This window comes from Amblyraja radiata, chromosome 1, assembly GCF_010909765.2.
Source record: "Amblyraja radiata isolate CabotCenter1 chromosome 1, sAmbRad1.1.pri, whole genome shotgun sequence".
Lineage (NCBI taxonomy): Eukaryota > Metazoa > Chordata > Chondrichthyes > Rajiformes > Rajidae > Amblyraja > Amblyraja radiata.
Window position 1 is genome coordinate 83,905,947 of NC_045956.1, and position 26,130 is coordinate 83,932,076.

At 42.9% G+C, this 26,130-nt stretch overlaps 1 protein-coding gene across 2 annotated transcripts in view; it reads right to left on the reverse strand.

Annotated features, from left to right (window-relative positions):
- fam184b (family with sequence similarity 184 member B) overlaps window positions 1-26,130 on the reverse strand; it is a 232,613-nt gene that overhangs the window by 29,624 nt on the left and 176,859 nt on the right. For both annotated transcript variants that reach the window (XM_033026050.1, XM_033026059.1), the window contains exons 4-8: window positions 24,083-24,243; window positions 13,036-13,242; window positions 12,209-12,319; window positions 11,628-11,762; window positions 4,844-4,953 (exon numbers count right to left, since the gene is read on the reverse strand). In XM_033026050.1, the coding sequence (XP_032881941.1) occupies window positions 4,844-4,953; window positions 11,628-11,762; window positions 12,209-12,319; window positions 13,036-13,242; window positions 24,083-24,243 (724 nt within the window). The remainder of the gene's footprint in view (window positions 1-4,843; window positions 4,954-11,627; window positions 11,763-12,208; window positions 12,320-13,035; window positions 13,243-24,082; window positions 24,244-26,130) is intronic.

Sequence of the window (26,130 nt, forward strand, 5' to 3'; positions counted from 1 at the left end):
GCGTGCGTAAAACGCATTGAGCTCGTCAGGGAGTGATGCAACGCCGACATTTGAGCTGCCTCCTGATTTCGCCTTATAGGAGGTGATTGCATTCAGGCCCCACCACAGCTGCCGAACATCCGTCTCATCCTCCAGCTTGAAGCAGAAGTCCCTTTTGGCCTTTTTGATGGCCTTACCAAGGTCATATCTGGACTTCTTGTAGACCACTGTATCATCAGACATGAACGCCCGGTGTCTGGTCTTCAGGAGAGTGCGGATCTCAAAGTTCATCCAAGGCTTCCCATTGGGAAACACTCAGAAGGTTTTTGTCGGGATGCAGTCCTCCACACATTTCCACACATTTCTTTATGAAGTCTGTAACGACTGTGGCGTATTCGTTCAGGTCCATTGCCGAGTCCTTGAACATTGCCCAGTCTATAAACTCCAAACAGTCCTGGAGTTGTTCCTCTGCCCCCCCCCCCCGACCAGCTCTGTACTGTCCTCACCTCTGGGGGTGCGCTCTTTAATTGCGGCCTGTAGGCAGGAAGAAGCAGCACCGCGGTATGGTCGGATTTACCGAAGTGAGGGCGAGGGATAGAACGATAGGCATTCTTGATGGTGGTGTAGCAGTGGTCGAGGGTGTTAGGTCCTCTGGTGCAGCAGGAGACATGTTGGTGGAAGTTAGGGAGCGATTTCGTAAGGTTTGCTTTATTGAAGTCCCCAGCAATGGTGGTAAACGCCTCGGGGTAAGACGTCTGGTGTTTGTTGACCACGGCGTGCAGCTCCTCCAGTGCCAGACGGACGTCTGCCTGGGGTGGGATGTCAACCGCGGTCAGGATGATGGAGGTGAATTCCCTCAGAAGGTAGAAGGGGCGGCACTTCACCGCCAGATGTTCCAGGTGTGGAGAGCAGGAGTTGGACAGAACTCCTCTCACTTTCCCAGATGCCTGCGTACGGTCCATACGGTGGATGGAGAACCCTTCAGGCTGGACCCCTGAGTCTGAGGAGCTGGGGGTGAGCCATGTCTCTGTGAAACAGAACACAGAGCATTCCCTCAGCTCCCTTTGATAAAGCAGCCTTGCCCTTCCCAAGGAAGAAGAAATAACACAACATAAATATAAAACTTCTCATCCCTCTGAAACAAAAATATACAAACTGCTGTAGGGAAACCCCTTAACGGATTCTAAAACCAATGAATTAGAAATGAAAATCTCTTGAAATTACAGCTAAATCCTCATTCTAATCCTTCAGCCCTCCCTGCAATTTGTGCTTCATCCATTTAAATCTGGTTTCCATTGACACCATTACTGATAGTTCTGCTCTCGACTCTATTTCACAAGGGGCCTCACACAAAATATTTACTCATGGCAAGCAAGTTGTCAGGAGAGCATAGGAAAATTGTAGAAATGAGAGACATGAATAAGTAAGTATATTAGGCGAAACGACCCTTTATAAAAAAAGAGAATTATAACAAAAGAATTGGACCATCATTATAACATCCCCTTTACAATAATAACAATGATGTGGTAATTCAGTCAGGTACCTTTTGTTAACTGATACTTGCTGAAAAATAACATATTTCCAGCATTCAGACCAAAACTATGTGGCCTTACAAGATTATTACATTGGTCGCCCTGTACCTTTTACTCCACTAAATAGTCTTGTTTATAGTTCTATAATAAATTACAGCCCACTAAATAAATTTCAATGGGATTTTAATGTTTCAAATTGCATATTACTCATATAAATCAAGGAAGTAAAATGAATAACAAAACAAATCGTAATGATCTCATTTATGCCATTACCATTTCTGGTTTCAGAACTGACTTTATGCAGATGCACACTAATGGCTCCTGGGATTATCTAGACTAGATTGCTATTGTTAATGCAGTGATTGGGAGTTAATTAAATCTCCGGTATGAAACAAGGGCATGTTGTGCCCAAAGATCCATTTGCAGCAAGTTATAGCCTTAAGTGCATCATTCTGACATCCTCCCAACATACGATTGGATTACAATGTTTATTTTGGGCAACGTGCTTAAATTTGATTGATTGATGGATGAAATTGATTAAAAGATACAGCATGGTAACAGGCCCTTCGGCCAATGAGTCCACACCAACCATTGATTAGTTCTATGGTGTCCCACTCACATCCACTCCCAACATACTAGGGGCAATTTACAGAAGTGAATTAAACTACAAAGTCGCACGTCTTTGGGATGTGGGAAGAAACCGGAGCACATGAAGAAAATCACAAGGACAACCTGTACAGAAAGCATCTGTTGTCATGATAGAGTCTCTGGTATGGTGAGACAGCAGTTCTTCCAGCTTTTGATTTATTTTGATTTATTGAAAAGCAATTTCCAAAGAAATATCCAGGACCTATTGCGAGTTCCACAGGTTTCTGTTCATCCTTCTAGGCTCTTTGAGGTGTTACATTCAGGAGACCTCACTCATGCTCAGTGATGCCTTGTTGCATGCAGTGTATGTCTGAACTTAACTTCCAGGAGTTTGGATCACAAGCATTTGGCAAAAGATGGCAAGGATGACTCATGCAGAGTAGGCATTCGCAATGCTTGTGGGCATAGTTTAGTTTAATTTAGAGATACAGTGTGGAAACAGGCCCTTTGGCCCACCGAGTATGCACAGGAACAGGATACTGATTGTGGATGATCAGCCATGATCACATTGAATGGCGGTGCTGGCTCGAAGGGCCGAATGGCCAACTCCTGCACCTATTGTCACCCAGCAATCCCTGCACATTAACGCTATCCTACACATACTAGGAACATTTTGCACTTATACCAAGCCAATTAACCTACAAACCTGTATGTCTTTGGAGTGTGGGAGAAACCGGAGCTCTCGGAGAAAACCCATGAGGTCACGGGGAGAACGTACAAACTCCGTACAGACGGCACCCATCATCGGGATCGAACCCGGGTCTCCGGCGCTGTAAAGCAGCAACTCTACCACTGCATTATTTAAGAGGAGATGTCCCAGAGCTGGGAGCCCTTCTTGTGGATGTTCTCCAAGTAAAGCACAGTATGACAACTCTCCTTGGGTCTGCCATCAGTCCTCCCAAGGCATAACCCCAGTACTCCTGTCACACCTTGCCACCCTCCCCTATCAGTCTCAGGGCAATTAGGGATGAAGATTAATGGAAAGGTTCCAGTGTGGTACACATCCTGTGAATATGAAATGGCATTTTGGCAGGAAAAAAACAAAATTGAGGAAGGCTAACTCCCTGGTGAGAAATTGCAGAACACTGAGATGTAGAAAGTTTTCCTGCAACATGATATGCAAATGACCAGGATGCAAGTACATCAAATCATTAAGATGTTATTGTTTATTGAGGGTATTGAAAGGTAAAGAGGCTGTGCTTCAGTTATAGAGGGGATGAGTGAAACTACCTGACATATTATGTATACAATAGGTCTCATTTCTTAAGTAAGGCTTTGAAAACAGTTCAGCGAAAGTTTACAAGAGTTATACCTTAAATGGATGGATTGATTCTTGATCAAAGACTGGACATGCATGTGTCATATCTGATGCAGTTTAAAAAAGCAGGAGGGAACTTGGTAGAAACACAAGATCCTAAATGGGTTTGGCACTGTGAATGTAGGGAGGAGATATGGAGAATCTGGAACTTGGAATCATGTTGAACAATGAGTCACCCACTTAAGAGAGAAAAAATGTAAAATGATATTGCCCCCGAGAGTCATCTGTCTTTCAGATTTCATTTTCAAAAGGTGAAAGAATATTTTAAGCAGAGGAAGATTCTTCATAAGCAAGGGGTGAAAAATTAGCAAGGGTAGATGGCAGTGCAAAATTAAAGTTATAATGAGATCAGCCATGATCTTATTTAATAGCAGTGCAGTCTTGACAGATGAACAAATAAAGAGAAAGCATGCAATATCCAAGCAGTCAATATTCAGTGTAGATCACACTGGAATTTGCAGCAAGGTTGTATGTTGCCAACACATTAACCTTCAAATAACCAACAAAACTTTAGAGTTGTGTAGGAAAGAACTGCAGATGCTGGTTTAAATTTAAGATGGACACAAAATGCTGGAGTAACTCAGCGAGACAGGCAGCATCTCTGGAGAGAAGGAATGGGTGAGGTTTTGGGTCGAGACCCTTCTTCAGACTTTAGTCATGGAGTCATACAGCATGGCTCTGCAGCCCAGTTCATCCATGCTGACTAATATGCCCCATCTAAGATGGTCCAATTTGCCTGTGTTTGTGCCAAATATCTTTTAGATGTTATTATTGTATCTGTCTCAACTATTTCCTCTGGCAGCTCATTCTATATACCCACCTTTGCCTTCTAGTTCTTGAATCCCCCACCTTGGGATTCAAGCACCTCTGTGCTTTCACTGTTTCTATTCCCTCATGATTTTTATAAGATCTGTAAGATCATCCTTCAGACTACTTATCCAGGCATTCATCTGGTCTTATCTTCTATTTCATACTCCAACTAGCACGTGACATGGGGAATAATCTGAGGATTACTACCCTTGAGGTCCTGCTTTTGAACCTTTTGCCGACTCCTTATGCTGGACCTCAATCCTTTTCTGACCTATGTCATTTGTATCAATGTGCACAATGTCTTCTTGCTGCTCTCCCTCCTCCTTGAGAATAGTCTGCAGCTGCAAGGAGACATCCTGGACATGGCACCAGGGAAGTAACACACCAGCCTGGATATGCAGAACTGTTTTAAAAAATGAAGCTCATTATAAAACCATTATTAAACCAATTATATTCAGGTTAAACTTTTGAGGTGATGAGGAGGTACAAGATTCATAGCTGACTATCATAACGTATACATTTTGGTGCCAGCACTGTGTTGTTGAATGTAACGTACCGTACTTTTTCTTTCCACTTTGTCTCTATCTGTTGAGAAAGTTGAAGGTTCTCTTTTCTCGAGGATGAAACCAGAGCTTCATGCTGTTCTTTCTGCTTTTTCAATTTCTCCTGACGGGTCCACAAAAAGAGGGGATTAACCATTACATGATTGTTATTTATTGACTGCAAACATTTAAGGAATGATTTTGGAGTTGGGTTGCTGAATTTTCCTGAGTACTTAAAGTCATAGTCATGAATTGTAAAGCATGGAAACAGGCCCTTCAGCCCACTACACCGTGCTGACCATTTTGCACATCTTAACTAATTCCATTTGTCTGCATTAGATCCGTATCTTACTATGCCTTGGCTTTTTATGTGTCTGTCTAAATGTCTCTTAAACCTAGTGATATCTGACTCATCTGGCATATTCCTTATTTTCAACTTAAATATATGCCCTTTTGTTTTCGATACACCAATCATCCGCAAAATATTCTGATTAACCACCGCTTCCATGTTTCTTACAAGTGTATACACCTGTAACCCTTCAACCTCCTTCTCTCCAGGGAAACCAACCCAGCAACCCCAGTCTACCCAATCTCCTCCTCTATCCAATCTCTTCCCTCCTACAGTCCTCCAATCCAGGCAACATTCTGGTGTATCTCCTCTGCATTCTCTCCAATGTAACCACATCTTTCATTTGATATGGTGACCAGAACTGCACACAAAACTCCAAGTGCAGTCTAACCAGTGTTTGGTAAGTTTGCAACACAATGTCCCAACTTTAAAATTCAATGCCCTGTCCTATGAAGGCAAGCATGCCATATACTTTCATCACCACCCTGTCGATTTAAAGAGGAAAGGAAAGCAGTAGAAAGATGCTGATGAAATTTGAAAGACAAATGGACATGAACACACCTGGTAACTGAATATTCGGTGTACTCCTTATTTTACTCATCATATTTGCACTTAAAGTTTTTTAAGATGGGGTTATTTACCTATTCAGCAAATTACAAATGTGCGATTTAAGTCTCTCTATTTATTTTTTCATTGGGGAAAATAGTGGGAACACGAGACCTAGAAATATGCTTTTTCCAAGAAAATATTTTAATTTATTTGAGGAATAAGTGTTCACATACATTTCACTCAAGGAACCGATTCCGTTATCTGAAGAGAAAGGGGACATTCAGCCCATCATGTCCATGCTAACATTCTGCCAGAGCAAAGTAAAATTAATCCCTTCTATTTCCAACTGTCCAGCCAAGGAGCTTTGGAATTCATCGCACCATTTCCAAAACCTCCTTATTTGATGTTGCCAAGAAATTTCAAGACATTTTCCCCAAATCATAGTTGAAATCATCCTGTCATGTTGAGACAAATGCCATCTCAAGACCGATATTTCATATACATTGCCTAACCCCTCCTTGAATTTGAGCAACTCTCAGGCCTTTGATTCTTGCTCAGCCATCTATTTACTGTTTGTTGATAAAAAAACTATTTTAAAATATCCTCATGTTTTATGTTTATTTCTCCAGAGTCCATTGATACAACTCATTGAACATTGTTTAAAACTCCATATATTTTATTTCTGTTATCTGTCCACCCAGCTATTTAATGTTATTACATTTTTTAATATGATTTGTCTTTAACAAATGTGTGTTAGCTTTGATTAATCTTGATTAACCTTTCAATTTCTAAATACGTACCAGTTTTAATTTGAATTATTGGTTCTTTTCACAATAGTTGCTTTATTAAAACCAGCTTGCGATTGTTGAACATCATTCAACGGTGTCATTACATCTGAGGATCGCAATGTGACACAGCACTGAAAGTAGGCATGCAGCCCATTGTGCTTGTGTCATCTCAGGGAAGCTAATCAATTAGCTCCATTACGTAAGTTCATAAGTGATCGGAGCAGAATTAGGCTTTTTAGGCTCATCAAGTCTACTCCGTCATTCAATCATGCCTGATCTCTCCCTCTCAACTCCATTCTCCTGCCTTCTCTCCATAACCCTTGACACCTGTACTAATCAGGATTCTTTCTATCTATGCCTTAAAAATATCCATTGACTTGACCTCCACTCCCTTCTGTGGCAATGAATTCCACAGATTACATCGTACTTTCTCCATAATATTGCACGATACTTCCCTTCAAGTAAATATCGTTTTGCATTTTGGATGTTCTGAGATGCCTAGTGGATCCTATGGAAGTTCCGCCATTGGAAGGAGGGGGAGCTTGAAAGTATGGGGGTGGGGCAGCATATGTGGAGGGAATGGATAGGTGATGTTTTGGGTTGGGACTCTTCAGTGAGGAGGTAACAAGGATGTTTTTTGTTAGACTGGAAATAACTTGCAGAGAGGATAAGGGAAATAAGATGGTGAAATCACACCAGAAATAGTTCTCTATCATGTCACTTGTTGCTGGATCTCCTGTGCTCTTTCCACTCTTCGTCTTGGATCTTGGTATTCATATCTGGCTGTTAATTTCCCAGTAGCTGTGATGATGCTTCTAGCTCAAAAAAGCACTCCCCTTTCACTTTATTAATTCCTGGATTTCTTGGGCATTCTGAGCAGTATTTATTTTGGTAGGCCAACCATGTAATATGAACACCATGGCTACTGGTTGGTTGGGAGTCATCAGGCCAGCTGTGAGATATTGGAGTGAGCAGAGTTTTTGTTGAGAAGTCTTTCACTATTGAATTTCCTCTGGTAGAGTCTCTATATAGTGGTTGGGTTCATGGAAATGTTGGAGTAGTTTGGCCAGTCATTGGTCCAATAGTTGACAGCTCCCTTCATATCCACCAAGAGCATTCAGCTCGATTCGGCCCAATAATATGATGACACCATTTTTCCCATGCCTGAACCGTCTGAAAGCCTCAGTCGTTTCATCTTCACCGTAGGTCCATGGCAATGTGCAGAACGGACCTATTTCCCTTCCAGTGTCTTTAGGTTATAGTGGGACTGCTGCAATGTGTCAGATATGAGATGTTTAGGCATTTCCTCTGTCAATCCAGATTGACAGAGGAATTGCTTCATTGCGGAGGTGTCCTCATCGCTAGATGTTTTCGAGATTGATTTTTGTAACCATTTCCACTCTGCAATATTCTGGAAATGATTCTTTCTTTCAGCTTGAATTAGACAGCTTTTGGAGTTAAACTGACTACTTTGCTTTACTAAAAAACTGTATTATGCCTTCCCCCAGGCTGCTGTTGTCCTTTTAATAAATATACTCTTAATTGTATCCATATGAATTTTGCTTTTACACACACTCCAGGAAGATACTTCCATTCTGGTTCTGTGGTAGAATCTTTTATCACCATCCCTATCTCACTTGAAAATGTTATAACTGACCTGAATGTTCCTGTGTGAACATTTGAATTTTCACATAAATGCAAGTTCCACAACTGCAGTTAGGGGATCGCTGATTATTTTACAACTGATGTTGTAATCCAGGGAGTGTGCCTGAAATTCTGATAATTCCCCATCACTTATGGTGGTGAATTTGCATGAACAAACTGTGCCAAGCTGGACCTGGCAAACAAGTGCTTTCCCTTTCATTTCAATGGCAAACTAAGCCTACAGGAGATTGGGTTAAGTATGAGTTAATTTATGTTGCTCTGTTTCTTCTACTGTACTAATAAAAGTGCTTTGCCTACTTTGGAGAATTAGACATTTCAATCGTGTTTTTGAGCCATTTTGGCTTAGTTTAGTTTCTAGATGCAGCGTGGAAACACCGAGTCTGTGCTGACCGGCGATCACCTGTCCACTAGTTCTATCCTACCTACACACTAGGGATAATTCACAGTGTGTAGGATGGAACTATCACAGTGGTTCTACCTTTCCTCCCACATTGCAAAGACAAAGACAGAATGGGTTTCCCCCAGGTGCCCCAGCCTCCACACGACCTGCAGCCCAACTGGCCTCCGTGATCCCCACCAACCGCTGGCAGAGCCGTCGCCCCTCAACACCAGAGACCCGGGCCGACCCCGACCCCGGGCACCCTTCATGACCCCACCCCCCCTCCCCCTACACTCCGGCATATCAGCTGCACCCCACAAACTGGAGTCAACTCACAGTGAGCACCCGAGGTCAGGATCAAACGCGGGTCACTGTGGCTGAAAGATAGCAACTCTACTGTGGCACCACTGTGCCTTTCTAAGTTTTTTTTTTTTTTAATCTTCTTTTTCTCTCTCATTTATTATATTGTTTACAGTGTACTATGTTTACATATTCTGTTGTGCTGCTGCAAGTAAGAGTTTCATTGTTCTATCTGGGACATATGACAATAAAACACTCTTGACTCTCTCTTGACTATTGAGTATTTTGTGACCTTTAGTGCTTATTGTGTAGTGTATGTTTATTGGCTGTTTTTCTCTTAATGCTGTAGATATTAACCCCCTTTTTTGTTTACAGCGGACATTCAGTAATAGGACACCATCTACCCCTGTGTTATCCGAGAGTTATAGCGAGAGTTTACTGTACTTAATTCCTATTTCATTAAATATTTTACACATAAACATACAAACCATTTTTATTTTGAATTCAGAATTTTCAAATGTTAACCAGCACTTTTTTTGTCATCTTTTTAATTAATTTCCTCTCCCTTCTATAACTGTCTTCACCTTTCTCTTTTCCCCATCTGACATTTTCAATTATTAATTCCAGGTTTGATAATTCTGAAGAATGCAGAAGGCTCCTGACCTGAAGCGTCATGTCTATTTCCTCCACGGATATTGCCTGACTTCTTGACTTTCTCCAGCACTGTGATGTTTTGCTCTGCTTTACATTACTATTTTATCCATCTGGCCGTTGCTTTCGATCCTCCCTTTTTCAATATTTTTCTTCTCCAGGCGGACATTAGTGCCTCTTTTGTTCAGCTAATGTTGCCCTATGTTGTATCCACTGATCCCATGATGTAAATACTTCCCCTTTCATCAAGAAGAAGGGTTTCAGCCCGAAACGTTGCCTATTTCCTTCGCTCCATAGATGCTGCTGCAGCCGCTGAGTTTCTCCAGCATTTTTGTCTACCCCTCCTTTCATCAAGTAGCATCAAGGGCGGAAATCGCCATCAAAACATGGGGGGGACGCGATTTTTTGCAGCCGCGTGCGCCTGCGCGCACACACACACACACACACACACACACACACACACACACACACACACACACACACACACACACACACACACACACACACACACACACACACACACACACACACACACACACACACACACACACACCAGGCTTCAGCCGTGGGCCCTGTGGATGGTAACATTGGGAGTTGACCTGGTTGGTGACCGACTCCGAACTCCAGCAACAGCAGCTTCGTCCGCCTCGAATCGTGGGGCTTCAATCGGCCCATTCGCGGGGTTTCATCGCCCGGCGTGGCTTAAAACCGGCCGCGGGATGTTCCATCCCCCGGCGGGGGCTTCAACATCGGAAGCCTCGATCGCCTTGACAGCAATTTGACTGCGGGTCGACGGAAGATCCCACGGCCGATTTTGATGAAAGGCCCCGCGAATGGGCCGATTTAAACCCCGCTCTATGATCTTTGCTCCACCAGGACGTCTCCATCCTCCAATCACCTCGCTCTATCCTCAGTCCCACCCCTCTACTTCCGCCTCTGACCGACATCTCCCTCCTCTAATCATCGCGCTGAATCATCATGTCCCGCCCACCCATTGCATGCTGACGGACGTCTCTCTCGTCCATTCGGCGCCCTCGATCATCAGTGCCATCCCCACTGTCTCGCGGAAAGCGGAGATTTTTAATAGATTTTTTTTCACCGAATTTAAAAATCCGGATTACAAAACATGGGGGATTGTCCCCCACCTCCAAAACATGAGGGGGCGTGCCCCCCCCCCCCCCCCCCATCCCTCCTGGGATTTCCGCCCATGAGTAGCATAGTGGTGCAACTGGTAGTGCTGCTGCCTCAGATCTCCAGTGATCTGGGTTTGATTCTGACCTCTGGAGCTGTCTGTGCAGAGTTTGCGCTGTCTGGAGCTGTCTGTGCAGAGTCTTCCTGTGACTGTATTGATTTATGTGCGCTCCAATTTTCTCCCACATCCCAAAGGCATGCAGATTGGTTGTCAATTGGCTACTGTAAATTATCTCTAGAGTACAGACAAATGGTGAAATCTGGGGGAGTTGATGGGAATGTGGTGAGAATTTAAAAAAAGATCAGCATAGGATTAGTATAGATGGGTGCTTGACGGTCAGTCCGGATTAAAGAGGCTAAAAGGTCTGTTTTTGAGTTGTATGACTATATGGCTCTTCTAGGCACAAGGACTAAAAGCAATCATATGTGACTAAGATGGGGTTCTATTTTTAGAAGATTATTCGAAGGCACTTGCTGTCAGAGCTGAATGTCGAAGTAATGAAACATGTATCATCTTTACACATTGATAAATACTAAACCGGAGAAAAATGGAAAAGTTTCAAAAATGACACCCATGCATTTGAAATTAACCCGGAAAACTGCTCCAAATCCAAATAATTAAGTTTATGTGGGCAAGTGCCTTCAGATTTTTCCAACAGAATGATTTGTATTGGAAACAGGTTGATAATTGCCTTTGCTCTAAATGCCACTTTTGACATTAGTTCAATACAAGTGTCAGTGATTTAAAAACAGCGCATTCCAACACAGCAACTATAAATATTGATTAGATTATAAATATGAGCACGTTTTATAGCATCTCTCTTGGAATTGCAACAATTCTTACTGTTGTTCCACCCCTACCACAATAAACACCTAATTTTAGTTAAATTACCATCTCTGGTCACCACTCTCATACAGTCTCCTACCTGCAGCTCTGATATCTGTTTGAGTGCCTGTTCCTGCTCCTTCAGTAAGCTCTCATGACTTGCTTGTAGATATGTACAATCAGTTTGCTCGATGCCTTTATCTCTTTGCTTCATGAAGCTTTCCATCCTGGAAATCTAGAAAGTCAACCCATATTAAATAAGCAAGATTAGTTTTTGCATTCCCTCTCTCTCCATCTAGCCCCCATCCACGTTCTCCGACTAGTTTCACTGTCCTCCGCATTAAATTTTACTGATTGTATGCCTCGTTGTCACCTTCCCCTCAGCTAACAATGATCCATTCTACATTTTCCTTGATCTTTGTCCCCTTTGATCTCTCCTTTTCACATCTTACCCTTCCATATCCCTACGTCTCCCTCTCCCCTGACTCTCAGTCTGAAGAAGAGTCTCGACCCGAAACATCACCCATTCCTTCTCTCCAGAGATGTTGCCTGTCCCGCAGAGTTACTCCAGCATTTTGTGTCTATCTTCAGTGTAAACCAGCATCTGCAGTTCTTTCCTACACAAGATTTGATTTTGTTGTTTTATACCTGTGGGTAATTTCTAATTCTGAGGACGCTCACCTTCTGCAGAGAGTCCTGAAGTCTATCGTAAAGTTCCTCCTTCTCCTTCTCCTGCAGATGCCTTTCATTCTCAACTCTGATGTTAATTTCATCCAACTGATTCTGTAGTTCCTGCAATGAAGATGTTAGTTATTGTAGAAGGAAACCTTACGTTATCATTATACAAAATCAAATTTACTTGAAAGGACTGTTATGTTAACTGTCTAAAAGCAATCTTCTGCCACTGTAACTAAAGTCGACAATGGACCACCCACAGCGATGGTTGCACTGTCTAAATAAGGCATTGTATTAGCTTCCAGGTATCATCGCCTTCTGCAGTAACTGGTGTGTCTTTTGTTGCTGTACCACTGGGAACCTCACATCAATAATCACCATGAAATGAGCTTCAGACTTTAGACATACAGCAGGGAATCAGGCCCTGTCCCATGAGTCTGCGTCAACCAGCGATCCTCCCGTACACTGACACTGTCCTACACACTAGGGACAATTTACAATTTTACTGAAGCCAATTAACCTACAAACCTGCATGTCTTTGGTGTGTGGGAGGAACTCGAAGAAAGGCCACATGGTCATGGGGTGAACATACAAACTCCGTAACAGACATCAGCCGTAGTCAGGATCGAACCTGGGTCTCTGGAGCCTTAAGGCAATAACTCTACTGTTGCGCCACTATGACCCCTGGTGTATGGCACTTGACCCAAAATGTCAACAATTCCTTTTCCCTCAGAGATGCTGCCTGACCCCTTGAGTTCCATCAGCAGGTATTTTTTGCTCCAGATCCCCCGTGTATCCCCATGGATACACAGATTTCTTGTGTATCCATGTACCTTCTGCAGTCCTTTTCTTTCCAGTTCCATTGAGGTCTGCACTGCCTTGATCTCAGTGGTGTGCTTCTTCACCAGTTCCTCCAGTCCTTTCATTAACTGCTCCTTCAAACGAACCTTCTCCTCTTCAGCCACTCGCTTCAGTTTCTTTAGCTCTTCTTCATGCCTTCTATGATGTTCTTCCTTTTCACGAGTAAGTGCCTCAATCACCTACAAAGTAAAAGAATTCTGAATTAAACTGCTTCAAAGCGAGATGCAGCCTAACCCGCTGAGTTTTCTCTGCACGTTCTGATTTTATTTCAGATTTCCCGCATCTGCAGCTTTTTCATTTTCATTTCCTGAATAAATGTAACATGGAAATAAAGTGTCAACAAGGGACAAAAATGCTCCTGAACTGAACAGCCACAATTTATCTCACATAGCCTCTGGAAGATAGTAACCTGTCCCAAGACACTTCATTGCAGAGAAAAGTCAACATAATTTGGCCCCAAGCAACAAAAGGTACCCAGTCACATTTCAGAGGGGTTTCAACCTAACTCTTGCCTCTCTTCCCACAGATGCGGCCTGACCCACATTCTCTCTTTTACTTTAGATTTCCAGCATCAGCAGGTTTTTTTGGGGGGGGTTTATCACATTCCTGAGTCTAGATAGGATCTCCTAACAATTTGAAATGTGCTGCAAGGATAATTGGATGAGCTCCCTGGACTTTCCAGTAAAATCCAGGAATGTTGACACGGAACTGAGAGACAGGAGCGAAAAAAAGGGAGACAGGGAGAAATGATTACAACCAATAAAGAGAGGGAGAGAGAGAGGAAAAAAAAACAGGATGGGATGAGGAAGTCAACATGAATGCCTAACTATCGCATCTGTTGAGATGAAGCTCCACATGCAATTGAATGGACCCAACGTGATGGTCTTATTGATGCGTTTGGACGCACCTCCATTGGTATCACCAGGAGTGCAGGGATGGGCTGTAACACAGGCTGCATATGATCACATTCTGCAGTACTTAATAGTTCCATCATAGTGTGGGTGCTCTGAATTAGTGCCCGTTGTACCCCTTCCTTGTGATAGCATCATTGTTATTGCACATGGACCACCCTCAGGTCGATTTACATAATAACTAAGTTTGCTGCTCTGACCAGACATGACCCTACCCTCATTTGGATGTACAAGCACTTTCAGTATGAGGAATGAGAAGATGATTCCCTGTATGCTTACATACTTGGCTAATAAATTAATTACAATTACAACTGTGATGATATATTATTAGCATGTGACAGGAAGGTGTGGTTCTTTGTGGATTCAGAGTTGTGCCACCTCAAGGCAGAACAGTTGTATTAAAGCAGTTGCATAGACAACTCCCAGGTATACATCATATAACGCCAGTTGCCAGAAATGTGTCTGGCGACCAGCAATAGAAGAGCAGTTGGGAAATACTCTTGAGTCCTGGCATAGATGTCGCAAGAGGCCATCAGCTGCCATCAGACTCTCAACTCCTGGACTTGGCTAAACAAACCAAAAGCTACCTGGAGCATGCACATCAATAAATCTCTCACCACAGTAACCAGAAGATATATTTCCCCAAGACCAATGCAATGAGATGTATGGATATGGGCCAAATCACAGTTAAAGCTGGCTGTCATTCTGATGGAAACAGGGTGTTCTGAGGCGATCTAAGATCACTTTTTTACATACACTTGACACAATTAGGGACAGTTTCTTCTCGACTGTTATCAGGCAGCTGAACCATCCTACCACAACCAGAGAGCAGTGCTGAACTACTATCTACCTTTTTGATGTCCCTCGGACTATCGTAGATCGGACTTGCTGGCTTTACCTTGCACTAAACGATATTCCCTCAACATGTATCTATACACTGTAAATGGATTGATTGTAATCATGTATTGTCTTTCTGCTGCCTGGTTAGCATGCAACAAACACCTCGGTACACGTGACAATAAACTAAACTAACTAAACTAACAAAACTCTACTAAACAATCACTGTTCACACACAAACCACACAGAAGGTGGACAAAATCAAAAACAAAGACTTTCACTGAGACAAAAATGATCCAATCCTTCAGAACCACTTCTGAGACACAAGTACAAATTCTCCCCAGACTGTCAGATTAAGGCAGCAGCTTCAGACTTCAATCACCCCCATGCTATACAGTGCAGGTAATAACCAGTAGAATAATGCATTGACATATTGTCGATATAAGACCACACCTCATTCATATAATTAGGGTCAGAGAAATATTCATTTCTATGGAAACACCAAAAAGGTCTGCCTTTTGAAATGAACAAGAGGAATTTATTTTAGATGTGACTAAAACCTGACTGTAATCAAATGTTTCTTGTAAATGTTAATGTAGTCAAGGAAGAGGTAGAAAGTAAGGCGTTATTTAATGACATTTGGTAAAAATATACTACAAACAAATAAATATTTGAAGGAAGGTTTGTGGGAATGCCCAGTCTTGGGGAATTAACCGTTCACACGCTGGGTGGATGCATAACTGACAACAGATAGGATATGAATGGAAATTGTGGACTCATTGGTGATTATTTTCCTTTTTTTTAAATAGATTCAGGATCAGTTCCTGTGGATTAGAGGGTAGCTAATGTTATCCCGCTTATTAATAATGGCGGGAGAGAGAAAAAGGGAATTATAGACCAGTTAGCCCGATATCGGTGTTGGGGAAGATGCTGGAGTCAATTATAAAGGATGAAATAGCGACACATTTGGATAGCAGTAACAGGATCGGTCCGAGTCAGCATGGATTTACGAAGGGGAAATCATGCTTGACTTATCTTTTAGAATTTTTTGAGGATGTAACTAGGAAAATGGACAAGGGAGAGCCAGTGGATGTAGTGTACCTGGACAGAAAGCATTTGATAAGGTCCCACATAGGAGATTAGTGGGCAAAATTAGAGCACATGGTATTGGGGGTAGGATGCTGACATGGATAGAAAATTGGTTGGCAGACAGGAAACAAAGAGTAAGGATTAATGGGTCCCTTTCAGAATGGCAGGCAGTGACTAGTGGGGTACTGTAAGGCTCGGTGCTAGAACCGCAGCTATTTACAATATATATTAATGATTTAGATGAAGGGATTAAAAGTAACATTAGCAAATTTGCAGATGACACAAAGTTGGGTGGCAGTGTAAACTGTGAGGAAGATGCTATGAGGATGCAGGGTGACTTGGACAGGTTGGGTGAGTGGACGAGTTGGGTGAGTGAAATTCAATAGACAATAGACAATAGACAATAGACAATAGGTGCAGGAGTAGGGCATTCGGCCCTTCGAGCCAGCACTGCCATTCACTGTGATCATGGCTAATCATCCACAATCAGTACCCCGTTCCTGCCTTCTCCCCATATTCCTTGACTCAGCTATTTTAAGAGCTCTATCTAACATTCTCTTGAAAGCATCCAGAGAATTGGCCTCCACCGCCTGCTGAGGCAGAGAACTCCACAGATTCACAACTCTCTGTGTGAAAAAGCTTTTCCTCATCTCCGTTCTAAATGGCCTACCCCTTATTCTTAAACTGAGGCCCCTGGTTCTGGACTCCCCCAACATTGGGAGCATGTTTCCTGCCTTTGGCGTGTCCAATCCCTTAATAATCTTATATGTTTTAATGAGATACCTTCTCATCCTTCTAAATTCCAGTGTATACAAGCCCAGTCTATCAATATATGACCGTCCCGCCATCCCGGGAATTAACCTTGTGAACCTACGGTGCACTCCCCGAATAGCAAGTATGTCCTTTCTCAAATCTGGCGACCAAAACTGCACACAATACTCCAAGTGTGGTTTCACTAGGTCCCTGTATAACTGCAGAAGTTCCTCTTTGCTCCTATACTCAACTTCTCTTGTTATGAAGGCCAACATTCCATTAATTTTCTTCACTGCCCACTGAACCTGCATGCTTACTTTCAGTGACTGATGAACAAGGACTCCTAGATCCCGTTGTACTTCCCCTTTTCCCAACTTGAAACCATTTAGATAATAATCTGCCTTCCTGTTTTTGCCACCAAAGTGGATAACCTCACATTTATCCACATTAAATTGCATCTGCCATACATCTGCCCACTCACCCAACCTGTCCAAGTCACCCTGCAACCGCATAGCATCCTCCTCACAGTTCACACTGCCACCCAGCTTTGTGTCATCTGCAAATTTGCTAATGTTACTTTTATTCCTGATATTGTCAAGGATTTGTCTCTGACACCTCATTTTACGTTACCCCTAAGGAGTAACACAATGCTTGACTTAGTTCCATTAAAGGCTATGGAAGTAATAAGCAAAGATGTGGTGAAGAACTTTTGAGGAGTTAGTGTTTACATGTTCTGCAATTTAATAATAGCACTCTCATCACTATGGTTATACCAGGCCACAACTTGTAAAACTACACATCCAACAATGCTAATTTTAAGAATTTGAAAGATTGAATGGAATTGGAAAATGACAAAAGATGTTTGAAGGAACAGATGTAGAACCAAGTTGAAAGATGGCAAAGAGAGGCTGGCCCATTAAAACATCAACGACAAAATAATGGCTAAAGATTGAGAATTTAGCAAACATTTTTCAGCACTGTTCACAAAGAAATGGAGACAAAAAAATCAAAAATTGGCAGTAATTTGAACATGGTTTAAAATCAAAAACAAGAGAGGTTATATCTGGGAGATTGTTACAGTAAGTACAAACTACTACTGTTTGGAAATGTTCACGGATTGATTAGGTTCAATGACTGTGAATCCTCACAGAGACTTTATACTGACGGCTGAATCCAGACACAATCCAGAAGATGGGAAAATGGAAAGATGACATCCATCATCTTGTCAAAGACTAGAGGATATAGCTTTAAGGTGAGTGGTGCAAAGGAGATGTGCGGAGCAAGTTTTTTACACTGAGAGTGATGGGAGTGCCTGGAACAAGCTGCCAGGGGTATTGGTGGAGGCAGATATGATAGGGGTGTTTTAAAGAAGCTTATACATAGACACATAGATATGCTGGGAATGGAGGGGTATGGATTACGTGTAGGCAGATGAAATTAGTTTATCTCGGTGCTATGTTTGGCACAGACATTGTGGGCTGAAGAGTGTTCCAATGCTGTACTTTTCCATGTTCTCTGTTTATAAAGATATGAATCCCTAAGTACTTGGGCGACTTACAACCCAGTGGTATGAATATTGATTACTCTAACCTTCAAGTAACCCATGCATCCCCTCCCCAACACCAGTCGTCATACTAGCATCACTGTCATCCTGCTGTTTGTATCACTCCTTATCACCTTCTCCACAGCCAACAATGGATCATTGTGGGCTCCACCTTTCCTTGATCATCGTCGCTGGCGTTGATTTGTTCTTTTGCGTACCTTTCATTCATGTGTTTTATGTACCTTTTTATATCTCTTGTTCCCTCCTCCCCCGACTCTCAGTCTGAAGAAGGATCTTGAAACAAAACGTCACCTATTCCTCTTCTCCAGAGATGCTGCCTGACCCTCTGATTGACTCCAGGTTTTTGTGTCTATCTTCTTTGCCTGTTCAAGCCTGGCTTGAAAATATTACAAGAAAGTATCTTCTGGGACTTTTATTATCTGAAATGGCATAATTCTGTGATTGAGAAGTTATGCTTATTTAATTTAATGGATCTTTTAAAGGAGTGAACAGACCTAATAAATATGGAAGTGATTGCATGTTCTGCCTCACTGAATTTCACATATTCTGGTCAAGTATGAAAATTTATTTTTTATGGAACTGATTTAAAGAGCTCCATAGTAACATTTGCAGCAAAACATGTCATTTCTGAACTGTTAGAACAAAATCTTTCCATTTTTATTCATCTTTTCAAAGCTTTGTGCATTGCATATAGTTTGGTAGTTGCGTAATATTATTACAATCAATTTCCCAGTGGTAACTTTCCTTCATTAACTTCTGTGAAGGAAGTAAAAAGGCAGCTGGGGAGAGATAGGGAAGTGGCCAGAGTACACTAAGAGCAGAGTGCACTCAAGCAGTAATAGTTTGAAATCTGCGCACAGGCAAAGCCACATCTGCCTGGCAAATTCTCTGCAGACATGTATCTGTGGGCACTGCCTCAATGGAGAATTAAGTTCAGTGTTATTGCAATAGCTGCAAGGACATCATCACCCAGAAACTGACAACAGTCGACAGATCGAAAGCTGTGTCAAAGCAATTGCTTTTAAGGAGGTTTGTAAATAAGGAGTGCAAGGTGGAGCAGCATTGGGGTTTTGAGAGATAATTCCAAAGTAGTGAGGCTGGTTTATTACAATCATGGATGCTAAGAGGCGAGAGAAGGAAGAGAGGTTGATCAACAGCTCGACTTAAGAGTTCAGGGTGATTTCAAACTATTGAGCCTTTAATTTAAAACATAATTCTTATTTATAAATTCAGATTGCTGTCCCTCTATATTGTTACCTCAATCTGAAAGGATTTAAAGATGATTGCGTTTTGAAATGAAGGCATAAGAAGATTGGGAGTCGATGTATTATTGATCACGGAATTTATGGGATTTGGAGAGTGGGATTATAGGATAGGGCATCAGAATCTTGTCGGAGCTGAAGTGTGGAGGATGGGTTGGTGGCCCGGTGAGCATTGTATGAGTTGGGCCTGCAATCGGCAAAGTCAGAGATGAAGGATTGAGTATCAGGAGGGCCCCACAACGGAGATAGGATTAGGGAGTTTTTCTGATAAACATGTTATGATGTCAAAGGCTTAGTTTGTATCTGATCAGAAGAAAGTAACTGTGACCAGTTGAGTGAAATCTGAGTTGTATGATGAAGGTCATTTGGGGACACAGGAAATGGCTTTAGTCCTGTCAATGCTTCACTAAAGAAGTTGGGCTCATCATTACCTCCAAATTATGTTGTCTCGAACTAACCCCCCCCCCCCACCCCCCTTTCCCTTGTGCTCCACCTGGACTCGCACCCATTTCTCGCCTCCACCATTCCCCTCCGCCCCTGCTAATTTCCTTCTGCCTTTGGTTTCACAATCCACAACTACTTAAACCTGTTCACACCTTCTATTCTTATCTCTGACTTTTGTTCGAACCATCTGCTTATAACAAAAACCCTCACTATGTTGACCTATTGCCTGCCAAGCTTTGTCCTGCCTCGCTTTTTCCAGCTTTCTTCCTCCCCCCCCCCCACACACACACCCACAACAGTCTGAAGAAGAGCCTTGACCGAAAAAGTCACCTATCCATGTTTTCCAGAGATGCTGCCTGAGCTGCTGAGTTACTCCAGCACTTTGTGGCCTTTTGTGTTGTAACCAGTATCTGAAGTTCTTTGTTTCTACCCGTGGTTAGAGAATTAGTCAACCCCAGAGAGGCAGTGGAGTAGCATAAGAAGTGAAGGAAAGGTAAAGATAATCGTTGCCATTATTCATTTGGACGTTGACCCCATGTTCTTTGTCAACACAGTTACAGGGTAGTGTGTAGGTGAGGATGAGGAAGACAATGAATGAATGAATGAATATTTGATTATCACATGTGACATGTCACAGTGAGATTGTTTTGCATACACAAGTATGCCAAGAGTCGCTACATACAGGGTGCCAACAAAGTTACAATCTATTCCACTTAATCCCCAATGGTCCCCCAATGATAGCAGCCATCTCTGTTTATACTGGAAGCCGAACTGCCAACTCCTGGAGGTTTGATCATGTAAATTTTGATCACATGGTTATGTGACACTGTGCATAGCATGATCGTTACCAGCAGTTTGTGATTATTGCATTTACCTTGGCAGTATACAAATAACTCAATTTTTTAAAAAAAGCATTTTGTCCTGTATTGAGATGAGTTGATAATAATTAATATATGTATGAAACTATTCTGTGGTATTTTTAATGTCCCAACCACAATGAGAAACATAAATACACAAGAATCATTTTGCCTGCTAAATCGTCTTTCAATGAGATGATTGTTTGTGAACTAGATTATTCACGATCTGTTGACAAAACATCACCGACATGACAAAACTGTAACTAACGTTACATTCTCAAAGAATTTCAATATTTTTTGTAACAGGCTGTAAGTCATAAATATAAAAATAAACAAAAGCAAGCATAATTCATCAGTTAAAACCCAGCCCTGGAGAAGTAAGCACACCATCTACATTCAAATATGTAGCACACAGGCCTTGGAAAAAAAGCTGAAGGAAACGCCTCCTCCCTCGTGGGCATTGCTGACTGTTCCCATCTGCGTCTCTCCCTTTATCTTCTGCTTTATCTAGATCGATGGAGTCCCCAGCCTCTGAAGCCACTGCCATCACAACCGGCAATGAAGTAGTGTGCTCTGTGCAGAGCAAAAATATTCAAGGTTCAGGCAGTGTCATTTGATAACAAGCAACAGAAACAGGGCACTGCAAAGCAATCATCTACCCTGAGTCTCCAAAACCAATAGCTGAGAAACCGATTCCCCTTTGCTGCCCAAAGAGAGAGGCTAATCAGACCCCCCAGATTTTCAAACAATGTTATTGGAAGACCCAACATGAGGAAGGATTCCTCCAGCATCATTATAAGTTCAGACATCGTAGCGGAGACTCCTACATTCCATTAGTCATAGAGTTGTTTGGGGTATGAAACATGCATGAACTGACAGAGTGTAAGAGTGTTTGGGGTCATGGGAACCTGATTTACATAGTGGAGGGGCCCATAGTCTGAAGCAGGCCAGTACTCCAGATTCACAAAGATAGACACAAATGGCAGGAGTCATTCAACATGTCAGGCAGCATCTCTGGAGAAAAAGAATGGGTAACATTTCAGGTTGGGACCCTTCTACAGTTTGAAGAAGGGTCCCGACCCAAAATGTTACCCATCCTTTATCATCAGAGACTCTGCATGACCCGCTGAGTTACTCCAGCACTTTGTGTTTATCTTTTGTATAGACCAGCATCTGCAATTCTTTTGGTTTCTTCAGATTCCCAATGCTTGGTTCCTTCCCTGCATGCTACAACGTTGATTTTAACAGGCTGGTGAAGCTATCAAACACTATCTGAGACCCTTGACAGAAGACAAGTCACTTTTTGATGCTTTACAACAAATATAGTAGATTAATTATAGAAGTGTTAACAAGCACCTTCGGTGGCTGTGTTTAGCTTTTGGCAGCTGGCAGCACAAAGAGAAACATGTACTTGATGTGTAAAAGCAAGATATTTATGAGGATCTTTTGGACGATTGCCAGCCAGAAGCTTGGAGCTCAGCAGGGAATAACATGTGTAAAGGGATATGAAAAGGTGACACCATTTTGAGTGAAGAGGAGGAGTTGGGGGTGTAACATTTAAAAATAGAAAAATAATTTTCAAAACACCTGGTTGGGTTTAATTGCAGGAGAGGAGCGGTGGGAATGGTGGTGAACTGGGAGGTCTTCACCTGCTTTGAAAGCACAGTTCCTATTATTTTCCATTGACTGCCAATAAAATCCATTCCGCAGGAGAAATTTACAGAGTCATTACAACCTTGTCCCCCCACCCCCCCCATTCCCCACCCCTGATACCCCCACCCCCCCACCCCCCAACCCCCCCATGCCCCAACCCCCCCATCCCCCCACCCCCGTACGTACAAACCGTACAGATAGTACCCGCAGTCAGGATCGAACCTGGGTCTCTGGTGCTGTATAGTGCTGGTGCTGTGATGCTATAAGGCAGCAACTCTATCGCTGTGCTACTGTATTTTGGCAGCCAAAGGGCAGCGTGGAGCAAGGACCATCACTGCAGGATATCAGGAAGAGCAGGAATGCTGCCCTTCAGACCACCAAGTGAGACATAACCTTTGCAGCAATCAGATGTCGTTCATCAACCCTTCCCAGCACCCCAAGAATCTGATATCCTCCCTGCTGCTGATCTGCGTTAGCCATTCATTTTCTCCATGCATGTCCCCTCTCCCTCTGCCACCCACCACAGCTGTTATAATGCAATTGAACCATCCTACCATCAACAAGAGAGCAGTCCTGAGCTATTATCTTCCTCACTGGAGATACTTGGACCATCTTTGATTGGACTTTACTGGACTTTATCTTGCACTAAACGTTATTCACATTATTCCCTTTATCATATATCTGTACACTGTGGATGACTCAATTGTAATCATGTATTGTCTTTCTACTGATTGGTTAGCACGCAACAAAAGCTTTTTACTGGACCTTGGTACACATGACATATCACTCCTAATATCACATCAAGACCTCACACAGCTCCATAATGAAGTTCTCTGCTGTGCTCTGTCGGCTACTGTAATCTCTATGCTTTCTGGCTGGTCCCGTTGTGATAGTGAATGTCTACATGGAATTCAGAACACCCTGAATTTATCTGCAAGGACCTGTTGCTTTTTATGGAAACAAATCCTTGGTACCAGCTGGTGTCAGACAGCCTCAGTTTTAACCATCAAATAGCAAGCTGACACCACAAATGTGTTCCCAAAAATGGCAACGGGCCCTGCAGCTGTATTCATGTGTTATGAATTCTATATGGCCATTCCCTATCACACTTCAAGATTAATTTGACAACCAGTGGTACTACAATTTCAGTATGGAATAAGGTAAATAATTGTTAAGATTGAATCACAGCTGGAAAATTGAATAAAATAATAATTAAATAGGACACAAAGTGCTGGAGTAACTCAACAATTCAGGCAGCATCTCCAGAGAACGTGGATAGGTGACATTTTGGGTCGAGATCCTTCTTCAGTTCTACATAAAATAATAATTATTAGGATAAGAGTTCTGAAGGAAAGTAGAGAAAATAATGAGTGAATAGAAAAAAATGTTATTTAAAGAAAATGACACATTAACAAGTTTGTGATTATTTACTTTCATAAACTCTTGTTTTAACAATAAAGATACTCACAGTATCTCACTATTAACCTCGTAATATGGCACTGCCAATAAGGTAAATTAAGTTGTTATCCAATTGCCGGGAGACATGAGAATTAAGAGCGAGTTTGCAAATGCATGCAGAAAATCTTTGGTGATAATCTCATTACCTTAATTTATTTTGTGTAAGTGAGTCTTGTTGATCTGACTCATACCTGTGTTAGCTGCTGACTGTGTTCAGCCTCAACATCTTTATTTCCCTGATGCTGCTGGTCCCAGACTGACATCTGCTGCTGCAGCTCCAACACGTGACTCTTTAAGTCGTCCAACTCAGCCACAGCACTGAGCTTGGACTTGGACAGATCCTTGTTCTCATCTAGGCATGAGTAAAATAAACAGTAGCACAAGTGAAATGATCAATAAAACTATAGAGGAGAAAACAGCAAGGAAGAATTCTCATGAGTTACTCAAAAGTTACAAGTCACACTGGCTACTGATTTTCTTCTACTTTTCCGGTTGGAGGAAGCTACATGTAGAAACGAGGAACTGCAGATGCTGGTTTACAAAAAAAAACAGTGCAGGAGTAACTCAGCAGGTTTGGCAGCATCCAGACAGCATTTCTGATTGGGACCCTTCATCATGCTGATTGTAGTGAGGGGGGGGGGCGATGAAAGAGCAAGTAATGAGCAGATAAAGATGGTGGGGATTCTGTAAACACATTTTTTTCACCCCTTTCTCTCCTGTGCCTCAATGGGATTTCCCCCCTCTTTTTTCCCTCCCCCCTCCTGCATCTCACCCATTCTCGCTCTTTCTCCTCCCTTTTTCTCTCCTGTGCCCTACCAGAACTCCCCCCCCCCTTCTTCCCACCCCTGTCCATTCTGCCCACCTGGACACACCTATTACCCCCCCCCCCCCCCCCACACCCTTTCCACCCACTATTGTTAAGGGTTTGGACACGCTAGAGGCAGGAAACATGTTCCCAATGTTGGGGGAGTCCAGAAACAGGGGCCACAGTTTAAGAATAAGGGGTAAGTCATTTAGAACGAAGACGAGGAAACACTTTTTCACACAGAGAGTTGTGAGTCTGTGGAATTCTCTGCCTCAGAGGGCTGTGGAGGCCAGTTCTCTGGATACTTTCAAGAGAGAGCTAGATAAGGCTCTTAAAAATAGCGGAGTCAGGGTATATGTGGAGAAGGCAGGAACGGGGTACTGATTGGGGATGATCAGCCATGATCACATTGAATGGCGGTGCTGGCTCGAAGGGCCAAATGACCTACTCCTGCACCTATTGTCTATTGTCTATTGTCATACATTCCTTCCGCTATTTTCACAATGAGCAAATCTTCAATCATTTTGTCTCACACCTGTCTTTTCTTCTCTGGCCTATGTCCACCAATCTGCCTATCATCCTCCCCCCATCCGCCCCTCACCTGTATCCACCTATCACTTGCCAGACTTTGTTCTGCCCCTCCTCTCTTTCAGCTTTCTTCTTTCACCCCCCCCCCACCCACAAACAAATTGAAGAAGGCACCCAACCCACTGAGTTACTCCAGCACTTTGTGTCTTTTTCTGTGGAAGCTTTGTTTGTTGGCTTCCAAAATGGGATAGAGATTTGAGTGTGTGAAGAATGCCTGGCGCGGCGCAACCTCCCACCTCCTACAGCAGCAGAAGCAGGCAAACGATCACCGAGCTCGGCCTGGAGCTCACGGCCGTTGCGGATCTGGATCCGCGCCCACTCCTACTCCCAGAGCGGGGCCAAGATGATTGGAGATAGACACAAAATGCTGGAGTAACTCAGCGGGACCGGCAGCATCTCTGGAGAGAAGCAATGGGTGACGTTTCGGGTTGAGACCCTTCTCCAGAATTCGGACCCCAGTTGGAAGAAGGATCTCGACCAGAAACATCACCCAACCCTTCTCTCCAGAGATGCTGTCGGTCCCGCTGAGTTACTCCTGCATTTTGTGTCTATCTTCAAATGACGTCACGTGCTCCAGACGGCTGTGCGGACGCATGATTACGTGCGGGACCGTCGCGCGTCAGTCACTACAGGCCTGTCGCGTAAACGACGGCCAAGTGGGACAGGCCCTTAACTTTGTGCAGTGGAACGCAAGAAGACTGCCAACTTCATGGCTTGGCATGATTGGAGCGACTGCCAATGACGACACTGCTCTTTGGTTGACTACTGCAGCAGGGGTGGCTTGTTCGATTCAAAGTTAGCCTGCATTGAGACATAGAGACATACAGCATGGAAAAAGGCCCTTCA